The 13,952-nt window shown below is 38.7% G+C and overlaps 1 protein-coding gene across 2 annotated transcripts in view; it reads right to left on the minus strand.

The window, feature by feature from the left end:
- The window catches only part of FGD6 (FYVE, RhoGEF and PH domain containing 6), a 72,444-nt gene that overhangs the window by 31,286 nt on the left and 27,206 nt on the right, over positions 1–13,952 (minus strand). For both annotated transcript variants that reach the window (XM_038153176.1, XM_038153175.1), the window contains exons 3-6: positions 12,090–12,237; positions 9,369–9,436; positions 9,246–9,276; positions 573–724 (exon numbers count right to left, since the gene is read on the minus strand). In XM_038153176.1, the coding sequence (XP_038009104.1) occupies positions 573–724; positions 9,246–9,276; positions 9,369–9,436; positions 12,090–12,237 (399 nt within the window). The remainder of the gene's footprint in view (positions 1–572; positions 725–9,245; positions 9,277–9,368; positions 9,437–12,089; positions 12,238–13,952) is intronic.

The raw sequence follows: 13,952 nt of genomic DNA on the forward strand, positions 1-13,952 counted from the left end.
CACATCTTACATCTAGTGTTAGATGACAGCCACTAAATATACAGTCTTTTCAAAATGGTCTAGAACTGTTTGAACACTTTAGTTCAAGGTGAGAAAAGCCCTTACCCATTGCAGTGCTTTTGTCAGTGGGTTTTGTACAGCTCCACCCACCAGTGGTAACTGAGAATGGTCTTCAAAGAGATTGTGGCTGTCAATCAGCGCTGTGCCTGATCAGTAGATCTAAACTACCTCTAAAATGCAAACCAGTCTTCAGAACAGCCTCCTTTTCCCCTAATGAAATCAGTGCACTTATCATGCTCATGCAGGGGCCAGAAATTTCAATTAAAAATGAAATTTCAAATAAAAACTGTGATTGCTACAAAAATGTATTGGCATGCCTTTTGGGATGCATCTAAATGGCACAAAAGCACATCTAAATGAAAAATAATCTCCTATACTTTCAAAGTACATTCTGACATTTACAAAGGTACATGAAACACAAACAAGAGTCAAACCATGATCACAGGAAGTCACATAAGCCCCCCAGATAAATTTTAACATCAAAGGAGTGGAATCCCTTCACTGATAGTCACCAGTGAGATAATCGCTCTTCCAATTCCCTCAGGAGGTCCCGATTGAGTTCGTAGAGCTGAGGTAGGTAGTAGAGGATCTGATTCAGGATCCTGTCCTCAATCACTGGCTTTCCAAGCTGCCTGGAGGCATGCGCCACAGCATCCCGGAAATCCTGCCGGAGTACAGAGGACAGAAACCCCCCTTGCCATGAGTGAACAGCCTCCAAAGCACCAACACAGAGTGTGCAAAGGAGTTCTCATCACAGACATTCCAGGCACCGCTCCCTATTCCCAAAGGCAAGGCAGGTACCATCTGGGTTGTTTTTCTGCAGCTTCCATTTACTCCCCTGGGACTGCCTTAATCCTTTTGGTTTGACACTGGAACTTTACTTTCTTGGTCCTGTATGCATAATCTATAAGTTGCTCATTATTTTTACAACAAGCCCTTAAGAAATGTGTTAGAATTACTTTTGAGGACACTAAGGTGGGCTAAAGAAGGCTTGTATCTGCAAGGTTACTGTCAGCCTAGAGTGTCTTCTTGCAAACATGTAAGTCAAAAAATAAAACTTTTATATCAGCTAATACAATCATAGTATCTTACTTAACAACCATAGTAGCGTTCATAACTCATCCACAAATGCCATTTTGGAGGGCAAAAATTAGGGTTAAAAAAATTACTATATGTAGCAGCTCTGCTATATACAGGGAAATTAACATCTAACGAAAAGATACCGTGACAACATGGGAATCACAAGATTTCAAATGTCAGCAATGATCAAAGCCAACACTCACTGGTACCTTTGAGACATTTACAAGGGAGGAGGAGCACCCTACTTACTCTTGAAGGATCTTATAGCATTTTTATGCTATAAGCAGCTCCCAACAGGACACAGCTGAGGCTCATTGGTCTTCATTAAACTATTCAAAATTAAAATCTTGATCCCACACAAATCAGCATTGCCAAGATTGAAACTCAGTATCCATTATTCAGGGTATTTCTCCTATTCACAAGCAAAGAAATCTTTCAAAAAGTTCAGCATTCTAGGATTTCACTTGAAAAACAACACTGTCTTAACTGACAAAAAAGAAAATATAAATTACGTAGTGTTACATATTACTGTGTCTCACTTAAATTTGGGCAAAAAGAGAATTAAACAGCTCTTCTGGAATTTGTGGTAAATGAAACCTAATATCACATGCATGATCTGCAGGTATCTTTAAAAAAGTAACCAACAAAATGTTCTAAGCACAGTAATAAGTTATATTTTAAATGTGCATGGGGTCCATGTCTGTCTTTGGAAACCTGTAGGGTCCTCAGGTTGAGGAAAAAAAAAAGAAAAGTAATCCCCCTTTCCCCCCTCCCTAGGTCTACTACTACAGCTCTTATTAGCTATCCCATCAGTCCAGCATCTGGCACTATTTAGGGTCTCTCAAACTGAAGCCTCAACTTTCCCCTGCTCTCCCTCTTCATTACGTCAGCTCTGGCAACGTGAGCTCCAGACATGCTTTCTCGCTTTTTGACCCTATGGGTCACAAAGGCTGTGACTGGGCAGTTCTGACAAGAAACTGAAATGAGATACAGGGCACTGGCTGTAACTGGGGAAGGCTGAGAACTAAATGCAAGGGAGTTAAAAAACAGATGGTGTTATTCATATGGAAATGTTCTGGTCTACATCCTCTTGCAGACGAATGACACATAGGTTAACTACCAGCTGCATCTTATAGGTTTTTCTGACCCTGGGGCATTGCTTAACACTGAAATGATACATGGAATTACAATGGCAAAAGCTCAAATGAGGCATTCTGGAGAGCTTCATGCAAAATGCATCATCATATTATGATAATATTCTTCCCCTGCCCCCAATTGTATGCACACACAATGTACTGTATGTGTTTTGCCATAGGATGAGACAAGAATTTGGTTTGAATGTCATAAGGCAACTTGCATTTTTTTGATGAAAAGCAAAGCAGCTTTGTCTGTACCGTAATCAACAACCCAGGCTTTCCCCTGACCAAACAACAAAAGGAGAGCAGGGAGCCAGGTTTAGGCACCACTAGATAACACAGGAACATCAGCTGTAGTTAAGAGCATTTATTTAACTTCCAGATACTGCATTCAAAGAGTCTGGAGGGCGTTTTCCAAATACAGATTTGGTTTTTCAACTAGCTTGACCCAAAGTCCATCAGCTTCATTATGGTTTATAGATTATGCCATGAAAGGCTCTATCATTGAAACCAAGCCAACCAAAACTTTACTTCATCACCCCTTATATCCCCTTCCACAACTGAGTAAACTGAGGAAATGCTGCAGGGCAAAAAGATAAATTGGACCTTTCAAATTTCGAAAGCCTGCGAAACAACAAGAGATAAATTTCAATGCTCTTTTAAAATATTTTTTTTTAAATTATCTTCATTACTGACTATGCATTTGTCACTGTAATAATATTAAGATTTATTTTTAACCTGGCAGTGGGTGTGAAGTAACTGTCATGCCAAGTTCATCTTGAGATAAACTCAAGAGCTGAATGCAGAGAGCACATGCCTGGGGATCGGGGATGGGAAAAGAAATACAAATGTAACAAGGCTGGAATTACCAGTGTTTACACTTGAAGGTGCTGGCCTTCTGAGAAAGTAATTTCATATCCAAAAGGACAAAACATAGATCAGGTCTGGTTTAATTACAAGATATAAAATAGCTAATTTGCAAACTAAACCTTGAAATTTCACCCCAACGCGTGGAAAGTATTCAGATGACAACTTTTAATGCAAGTAGGTGAATGACTTAGAAATTAGAAACTGCAGTAAAAGTAATTTACAGCACAAGCACCTAGCTCCCTCTAAATCTAAATCAGTTCACTGCTAATAAAAGCAGAATTGCTCTTGCAAATAATATATACATTGCTCTGATATCTGTACATGCCTGCATGATGTGATTTATATTACAAACATATTTAGCACATTGCCCTATATAAAACTGCTGAAGAGCAGTGCTTTCATCAGCCTGTTCAAAGGCAATCACCTAGATTGTCCTAGAAATTATTCTGTTTGAAGCAATGCAGGAATCCATTACACGTGAATGTTACAGACAGATTAGACAGATTTTCTAATTAAAAATGTATCTTTCAAATACTGAAATCTTACTCATCAAAAAAAAAACCAAAAAAAGAAAAAAACAAATCAAAAAACCAACTTGCCACACTTTGGAATTAATGTGCTTATTTCACTGAAAAACATTTGCAACGCTAGATGTGGTTCATGTGCTGTATGACCAAACCCAAAATACTGTGCTAGTTATAATGAATCACCCCAGCTTCTTACCAGGATTTCTTTTTCCTTTCAGAAATGGGGAGGCTATTTTTTTAATGCTTGTTTACAGTTTATAGTTTTACATTATATTCTGGTCCAATAATAATCTTCTGATAGCACTTTTTACTGATTAGGTAAAGGTAATTGTTTTCACACAGCTCCTTCAGCACACATTGCCATCCTTGCCATTCAAAAACCATCCTTGGAAAGAACTTTCTTTCCAAACCAGAAACAGTTTTAGTCTATGCTAGGCTAAGACAGCCTCCCACTGGGTACTTATCCACATGAAAATCTAGTCTAGGCATATTAAAGGCTCCTGAGCACATACTGTTGCTGAATTGTTGTCTGATAAAACACTTCCAACTTGAAAATGTGTAGGAAATTCTATTTATCCTGTTGGTATATACTCCCCTTATAGCTGTGGAATTTTTAGACAATATTTGAGGAGGTTACCATCATCACTGCTTTTGTTTCCTCACACCACTCCTTCAATCCAACTTCCTTAAACAAGCAAAAATGTTGTGATATTTGATCATTCTGACCCTGTTCTGAATCATCTACAATCAACCCAGGCACTTCCCCTCTGCAAAGGCCCTGACTTACAATCCCTCAGCTCTTCCCATCAGAGGATTCCCAGCCTGCAGCGACCTGCTCATGTGAGTCTAAGGAGCAAAGGACATTTTAATTGTAAATCAAAAGAGGTACTGAGCAGACTAAAACCTTGCTCAGCTGCTGACTGGGTAAAGTACACCTTCAGGTACCTAACAGTTGAATGAAGATAATTTCAAATGGCTGAAATTAAAACTGCTTGCCCATTTAACAGGAAGAGAAAGTATTACATAATCTAAACATAGTCACGTATTCTATTCCTCATGCTTCAACCAATATTCATCTTAGATCTGTTCTCCCAGAACATACCATCAGAAAAACAAAACAAAACAAAAAAACAAAAAAAAACCCCAAAAAAACCAAAAACAAAAAAAAACCCACCCTGAAGAACAACTCCCCCAGCAAAATACACCTGCAGATAGCTCAAAGATCAGTTTAATTAAAGGGAAAAAAGCATGTTTGCACTTGGGTGCTTTTCAAGGAATACACACACATACCGACATCCATCCTATAGCGAAGGAGGAGGGAAGAGGAGGAAGTTTCACAACAGCCAGGCTGCTAGATGTGACAAACTGTAAACATGACTGCTTAGCAATACAGCTACAGAAGATTTCACAAATAGATTATTTAAAATATAAATAGGCACTCCTAGCTAGAGTCAGACTATTTGCCATAAACTGCTAAGTTAAACTACTGCAGCTATAGTTAATCAAGACTATGACTCAGTGTGGATCATAGTTTTCAAACATATGCCATTACTTTCGGAAAGCTGCCAGACAATTCCACACCTTTTGTCTCAGGTAATAAAATAATTTATAAGCCTTTAACGAAATAATGTATTTGATTTTTTTTTACAATAATCAGTGATTTGACTGTGGCATATTCCGAGAATGCTATTTCACGCAATAGGCTGGGTAGTAGAACAATACTTCCTTCTAAACTAAAACTATTTTATTAGTCTTCTTAGTAAGAGAACTACAGTTCCAACTCATTGTCAAGTGTCTTAGCAGTTCTAAAGTACTTCAGAGACCAAACATTTATCAACATATTCACCTCAGACTGGTCAAATATTGAAATTTTGCAGATTTAGGAAAAGGAGCTGCATGTTGAGAGAATTTTTCATGGTCAAACAGTACATCAGTTGTAAGCCAGGACCCGAGGTCAGAACTTTGCTCCAAAGGCCATAGCTATTTTATTTTCCATTACGTTCTTCTTCCAAATCTACCATGAATTACTTTTCATAATGCTTGGCTACAACAGACATCAGTTTATATCTATCTATCTATCTATCTATCTATCTATCTATAGATACAGATATATAAAACTGTATGTAGTTTTTATACATAGAATTTTGCCATTTTCTTCTGAAAAATGGTAAAATTAAACCAGAACTTCCCCCCCTTGTGTCTCTGGAAGGACACACAATAGAAAACTATGCTTGACCTCTTATCTGCCTTCTGCAGTAAGAGGTTGATCTTGTGGCTGCAGAAGTGCTAAGAGGTGCCTGCTGACAAGCTCCTACTTACTTGGTCTCAGAGTCCAAATATGGACAGAACTGGGGTCTAAGTCAGAAGCACAGATTTAAAGGCTCAGGCAAAAGCCCACAGGCCTAAGCTTTTCTTTTCACACAGCCAAAAGTTACACACTAAGCCTGGCAGTGGAAGGATTAATCTCAAAAAAACAAGTTCCTCTGCTGGACCAGAAGCCTTGCTGCTTATACCAAAGCAGCAGGGAGGAAACAGAATCAAAAAGAGTGGAAAAACAAAAAGAGTGGAGGGTTTTGCAAAAGAACAAAATCCAGAACAAAAATGTACCAAAAAAAATGATAACAAATAGCCAGACAGCTTACCCTCACAGTGCCAGGATGCTGCTGAGGAGGTCATCTCACTCATGCAGAACAAACCATCTCCAAAGAATCCCCCAACAAAGAAGTACAAAGGGCACCAATCCTGCCTTACTCCTTTTTCCAGGAACAATGGGTGTTTTTTACACAGGGCATCTCAGAGAGAAGTGATAAGCTTGTTTCTCTTATGTCACTTGTGTTTTACACCCAGTTCACTGTTTCTTTTTTCTGCAAGTGTCCTTAGGAAAAAATATTACTCCTCCCATATTCTCCACCCTGGTTCACTCTCAGGAGGGAATGCATGAACTATCTCATAAACGGGCATACAGAACAGCTAGTTTGATTTAAGCTCCTTTGTTTCCAGAAGTTTCTAAAAACATTTTACTGGAATCTCACCCTAAAAGAACACTAACACATTAACAGAAATACAGAGAATTCAAGATTACATCTAATGTTTGATTACATCCTCAAGCAACCCCATTTTCTGAGTCTGTTTGATACTGTGTGCTGTGTGCAAAGCCAGGTGAGTCCCTTATCTCTGATATGACCAGCTTGTTTAGTATTTACAGAAGTATCACCAAGTGTTTATAATTTTGCAGTGTGTCTTCAACAGAAGCAGTCAGATGTACTTGTAGTGTGCCACAGGGTCCACACAGGCTGGTACTCTGGTATCTTGGAAGAGCTGCTCCGCCTAACTTGACTTTGTCAACATAAAAGAAAAAAATGCCAAAAAATTTTAAGGGGTACTTGTAACTAGTTTGCAGTCACATTCCTACCTCCTCAACTACTTTAGATTCCACTTCTAAGGCTCTAAGATGAAGCAAATTAAAAAGCTTTGCCTCACATCAACAGTCCTCTTCCTTGGCGCCATATAATGCGTTGGTAAAATATACTGAAGAGAGTATTATTAATTTCAGATCATTGCTAATGGAATTAGTCACTAAATTTCAAGTGGAAAATCACTAATAAATGGCTAAGAAGGTGCAATGGAGCATCCCTCAATAAGCCAAATCTTTACTATGGGTAAAAGAGCCCAGTCTGGGGAGAATCTAAGTTCTAATTCAGAAATTTGTCAGAGGTTGCTTGACTGGCTGTTAGTAAGCCAAAGTGGTCAGTGCACATGAAATCAAAAGGATAATTTTATCAACATTAAAATATTATCCGTAAGAAATATATTATTAAATCAACTGATTTAATACTGTGTATGAAAAACAAACAAATCCTCAGGCATACCACTCTGAGGAAACAAAAACTTGGGTGTCTGCAACCTTTTTCAGTTATGGCAGTTTTTATTTAATGAAGAATGCACACACACAGAGCCTCAAAACCAGTGCCCTCTCTGACAAGCACACTCACCAAGGCTCCTGCTGCAAGCCAACTGACAAGTTAAGGACAAAGTATTTCCTAAACTTCTAGCCTAGCATCCTCCCTGTTAGACCAGGCTGAATACATGTTGATTGCCATTGCTAGCCAACAAAAACATTTCTAATCGTTTTCATTTGGCAGCTAGAAACTAGTAGACTGTCATGAATAGAGATGCAAATTATCCATTAAAGGAAAAGCAAAACACATCCTACGCCACTGCACATCTACACTGTGGGGACAGCTTTAAGTGTATCCCAGAAACTTCCTAAGCTTTCTACTCTGCCCTTTTTCACAATGTTCCTCTGCTTGCCTGCATCCTCCCTACCAACAGGCTTTCTTCCAGTACTGCACATATTACCTAAAAATCTGGTACACTGAAAAGCAAAGATACCTTTAAAAATAAATTGAATGTCTGAAAAATATGATAATTTAAAATTACATAGCTTTAAATTTGCCTAGGACAACTGTCTTTCTTTTATCAGTATTTAAGATTGAGTTCTGTATTAGAAACCATGTTGAATATAAATCATATATTGGCTGCAACTGACTGAGCCAGCTCATAAAAACCAAGCTTGAACAGAATCAGAAAAACAGTTACTAGGAAGAAAGCAAAAGAGGAATCAGCAAAAGATGTGGTGAGTTTTTTGTTCCCTGAAAAAAAATCCCTGTATTACAGAACTGTATACAACCATCTATAGGAGCCTTTGTTCCCAGTTTCACAGAACATGCTTCTCAAGGGACTGAGACAGACCAGTGCATCTGTTTGCAATATAACCACTTCTACTGCCCAAGCAAGAAAACCACTATGTTTGCACTTAATAGAGTGACAGAATGGTACAAACATGTATCATTTCAAACTTGACAGAAAACACCCAAAATAGAGATAGAGAAAGAAAAATTCTTCATTAATTTCCTATTATCACCTTCAACACAGCATGTTTTAGAGATGACTGATCTGCACAAATACGGATGAAATACTTAACCCTGGCTGTGTACAGCACATTGCAGGTACTACCATCACAGGTGTTATCAGAAAGCAAACGGCTGTCAAGGAAGTGCAGCCTCACAAAAATACACTGTCATGGTGAGGGATGCACCATTAGAGCCATTAGCTATTAACTGGATTACTTCAAGAATGTACCATTTTAATGTACCATTTCTAAAATAAATTGTTCCTGCCCCCCTCCACCATTTAAGGAGTTATTCTAACCAAAATCTTTATTTTTGGTGCTATGTACATATTTATGAGCCAGTACAAGCTGGCTTATAAATATGATCCTGATTAACATAAATTGATATATATTAAATTTTCAGTATATTAAATTTTCAATACCCACACTCAGCTGGAAACTGCATAAATTATTAAGGAGATCCAGAAGGAACCACCAAAATATTCATCCATTATGTAAAATATGAAACATTAAAGTACAGCTTAATTAGATTAGTTTTTATATTTTGAATATGTAGATGCAGCAGAAAAAAGGCATAGTCACTGCCATAAAGCCAAAACACAAAACTTTAATAGATTAAACAAATAGAAGAGGAAACTGCTTTTTTTTTTAAGTACTTACAATGTGTAAGAGCTTTAGCACATCCACAAACCTATCAGAAAAGCAAGAAAAAGCAAACAGTTACATTTTAATGGCCCAATTAAAATAAATTGAGTTGTTATCAAGTATAGAATTGACACTTACACCTTCTCTGAGCTCATGATCTCCTTGGCAATGTGGTAAACCTTTGTTTTCTTTCCAGCTGCCTTACCCTGCAAATAAAATTACATGTTACACTACGCACCTACTAAAACTGTCATAAAGCTCATTTCCAGCTATTAGTTCCTTAAATTCAATGTAATTATTTGATAGTTACTTCTAAGAAAAACACTTCATACTGCTTTGAAATCTCTTGGTTTTGACAACTTGTGGTTTTTCAGGATCTGTGAGAAAATCAATTTAGCTTTTATCTGGAAACAACAATATTAGCTAGGAGCAGCCTTTCAGCCTTTTCTTTTAATTATTACAGGAAGCACTGAAGCCCATAATGAATGAAGTTCTAGCAAACAATTACTGGTTTAGCAAAAGTACTAAACCACAGGTAGTATTTCTATCTTACTTGATTCCTTTTTTTTCTGATTAATACAGCAACAGTAATATTTGCAGCGAACTCAAATGTGTTTCAGGAGCATCTTAAAAGACATACACATTTTCTTTAGTGAAAAACAAGATGACAGGAGAAAAAATATAGCCAGTTTCTGACAATCTACTAATGGAGCTGCTGGAATACAGAGCAACTGTACTCCAAAGATGCAGATATGTGAGCCTTGTCATCTGCCTGAAACATTGTGGAGATGATTTTGGGTCTCACATGCACATTTGGTTTCCAAAAAACTAGAGTGGCACTGTCCAACCTCAGATAGAGGTAGTAGGTATAACAAAGCAAACAGGACAGGCATGTGCCCGGGATGCAAATGTGTTTGCTACACAGTGTAACTTCCATGTAGGATTTCCCTCAGACGGAACATCTTTCTCCAAAGCAGCTCTCATGGTTTGCCATATGCTTCTCTGCTGCCAGCTGTCAGCACGTCTATTGCACATTCAGGCTTTCATTTTAATGGGCTGCAAAGAAAGAGAGGATGAGGAGCCCTAAAACATCACAGGATATACAATTCAAGTGAGATGGAAGTCCTGGGAAGGCTGTATTGAGTGTGGTAGTACAATATGGGCACTGAACAGTCTACCTAGAAAATCAGGTATCAGTGGCATTTTTTCCACAAAACTTTGGTTCATAAGCACCAATGCTGCAAGATTTCTCTGAAGATTTAGTTCTTCTCGAAACCTAGAAATTAGTCTCAAGCGCTGGAAAATAAACCATTGAGCAGATAGTACTCATAGGTTGGTTTTAATGATATTGTTGTATTTAAAAAAAATTAATTTTTAATTGGAATTTAAATTACATCACGTCTAATTACTGAATTAAAATTAATTTCTAAATTAAATAATTTTGTATAGCACCAGATATGGGCAAAATACATTATTTATTTTATATACTATATAGATAGACATCTGCACACAGATCTGGAATCTTACTTATGAAATTAAACTTATTTCCAAACACTGAGATCTATCCAGTGTGGGTCAATCACATTCAGGCGAGATTGTAACACCTATTCTCGGGCCTCTGTGCCTATTTAGAAAGCACAGCTGACACACTCCCTGCAAGACTGAATTCACAAGTAAGTCAATTATGCAGAGCAAGGTATCTGCCATCACTGTAGATGTGTCAGTTGCAAATGAGATGAAAATTAGTATTTTGAGAACAAGATGCTACCGCTAAACAATTACAAAACGAAATATCACAACCCCATTTGAAAGACTTTTCACATACCAGCTGGTGCTGAAAGGGCCACTTTGCATTTGCTCAGACAAAGATACTCTGGCTCTGAGAGTCTCTAATGGGGGAACCAAAGGGATACAAATAAAGCTCTCTGGCACAACACTGGAAAGAAGCCCTGTAAGTCCCCTAACACATATAAAGCACCAAAAAAGCCAGATGCTTGCAGTAAGGAAAAATAAAACAAGCCCAGCTGATGACCAATGCAGAGACTGCTTCATTCTCCTCTGCAGCTGCTCTCGCCGTGAGGAAGTTGGTTGTTAATTCCCAGCTGCCGGCCGCACGTGCCGCAGGCAGCTGAAGCAAGCGGCAGCAGATGCCTCACAGCAAGCGCTGAATTACTCCGTAAAACCTGCCTCAGAACCCTCCTAATGGGGACACTTTCCCATAAAACTCCATTGTGAAAGGCTGAGGGCATTTGTAGAGGCATGCAAGATAAGTTAGCTTGTACAGGTAAAGTCTTGTTTAGTTTCACAGGAACAAGCTTTTCCCTGGACTCTTTCCCTTTGCCAATTTAGTCCTCTCATTTGGTTTAACAACAGCCAGGCCCGACATGCCAAGTCTTCTCTTCCAGCATTAAAGAGTTTCATTGGGTTTTTCTGTTTGTCTTCTTGGGGCTTTGTTTGTTTTGGTTTGGTTTTTAATTATTTTTAAAGAAAGGAAGCAGATATAACTACTATCAAAGGAAACAGCTGCTGGGACTGGTGCTGAGGAGAAGCGCTGGTCTATGGGCAGGCTGGTTTCAGGGCGTCCAGGGCTAAGGAGTAAGAACATGGGTACCCCCAAAGGGAGGGACAGGACCCTCATAACTTCATTTCATTCAGAGTAGTTAACACTGTCTTCCTGCTCCTCATTTGAAGAAGAATTAAAATTAAAATAAGGAAAATCACTCCAAGCTGGCACTCACAGAAAGTAACAGAAGGTCAGACTGCAACCTCAACAGGCGGTTTACATTTGAAAATATCCCAACACATTACAACTGATGAAAGAGCAAGAAACTGCTTCAGAAGGTAAAGATAAAAAGATACCTGTTTATCTTCTTGAGGATCAGTCTCCCCTTTACTGGAATCAGAATTTGTGTCATCATCTTCATCAGAACTGTTCATGATATCTTCTTCATCTGACTGAAGATCTCCCATTACCACACTGGGATGATCATGGTGTTCTTCTAAGGACCTAATAATTAAAATATACACATCATAGTTCATTTATGTAAAGAGCTTTCTGTTTCACCCCACAATAAATTATCTACTTGGTATCAGACACCCTGAAAACAGCAGTGGGTAGCCTGAAGATTGATTATAACAGTTGGAGGCTTTTCCACAGTGGACTCATAACTCTGCAACATTTCATAAATGCTAGTATTGATACAATGCTCACTGACAGCAAGCAAAAGCCACAGTACCTTTGGAGTATTCATACTATTCATGTCCATCAGAGTTCACCTAACAACAAAGTCTGATAAATCTATTCCCTTATTGCTATGTGCATGTACATTTGTACTGTGTGCAGGATAAAGAAAGATCACAGCCATTTTGCTATCCTCTATCTCCCAGCAGCAGGTCTTGTTCCAGATATGGTACTCACACTGGAGTTCCTTTGTGAAATTCTAGATGCATGTATACATACAGGCCTGTTTCTCAATGCATATGCTGAACAACTGCATCACTGACAGCAATATCATAACCATTCTGTCCAACAACTCTTCTTAAAAGCAGGAAAGCAGAATCTTTTGCCATTAAGAACACCTATCCCCCAGAAACAGACACCTTTTGGAGAGCTGTCAAAGCTATAAAACAACCTTGTTCTGCTGCTGTGCAATCACTGTAGAGGTCTCTTTTTATTAGCTTCAGCCATGTCTGCAATACAGGAATTACATGAGACAGCACACAATCTCCTTCCTCTAAGCCTTCCAACTAGCCTTGACAACTTCAGTAGAGATTTAAGAAGTGAAGTTCTAGAAGAAAATAAAAAAGAGTTTAGGGAAAGATAGATAGGAAAGCAGACTAGAGGAAACAGTCTTAAGTTTTTGGAAGGTTACATGGAAACACACCAAATCTCTGGGCTCCTACTTTTAATCCTTAAAAATATCTAATAATTTCCAATTACATTAAAGCTATCTAAAAATCACATAATCTATGTTCAAGGTCTGCCAAAAGATGCTGGGATGCCACAGATTTATTTTGACATGAGCCAAAACTGATTAGCTATCCTGCAAAACAAAAAGCAAATCCAGGAAACCTTATCCACGAGCTGCTGCAGCCAGCAGAGATTCACTGGGCTGACCAACACCTAACTTTATACAGCCAACAACTGCCAGGGCTACACACCTCTCCATATACCTGGCCCTTATACCTCCCAAGGCAAGGTATAGTTATGACTGTTTTTCTCCTTGCTTTGAATCAGAGGAAAGCAGGGATGGAGGGTAACTATTCAGACTTGCCACCTCTGTGATAGCCACCAGAAAGAAAACCTGTCACCATGAATTCCACAGGAGGTGTCTGCTAGCAGTCTGAAAAGCAGAAGTACTCCTCAGGGCTTGGGTTCAGTATTTGCACTGGCACTGTTAAACAGGTTTGTCAGCAATGTGGACAGAGGGACTGGGGGCACCCTCAGCAAGAGTGCCCAGCAGGTCAAGGAAGGGGATTCTGCTACAGCAAAGTGGTTATCATACAATGCTCGAGTTAAAAACAAACAAACCAACACAGAAATGCTGATCACCAGTAGAAATATATTTGGAGATAAAGATTAGCTGGCCTGTGGACAGACCTTGGTCAGTCATGAAGACATGGAGAAGATTAAAATAACTTGATTCTATTATGACAACACAGGAAGGACTTGGGAAACTCCCAAGCAGTTACTGTCTCCCAGAACCAAAGGGGGCGGGGGAA

The sequence above is a fragment of the Motacilla alba genome, chromosome 1A (genome assembly GCF_015832195.1).
Source record: "Motacilla alba alba isolate MOTALB_02 chromosome 1A, Motacilla_alba_V1.0_pri, whole genome shotgun sequence".
NCBI classification, from domain to species: domain Eukaryota; kingdom Metazoa; phylum Chordata; class Aves; order Passeriformes; family Motacillidae; genus Motacilla; species Motacilla alba.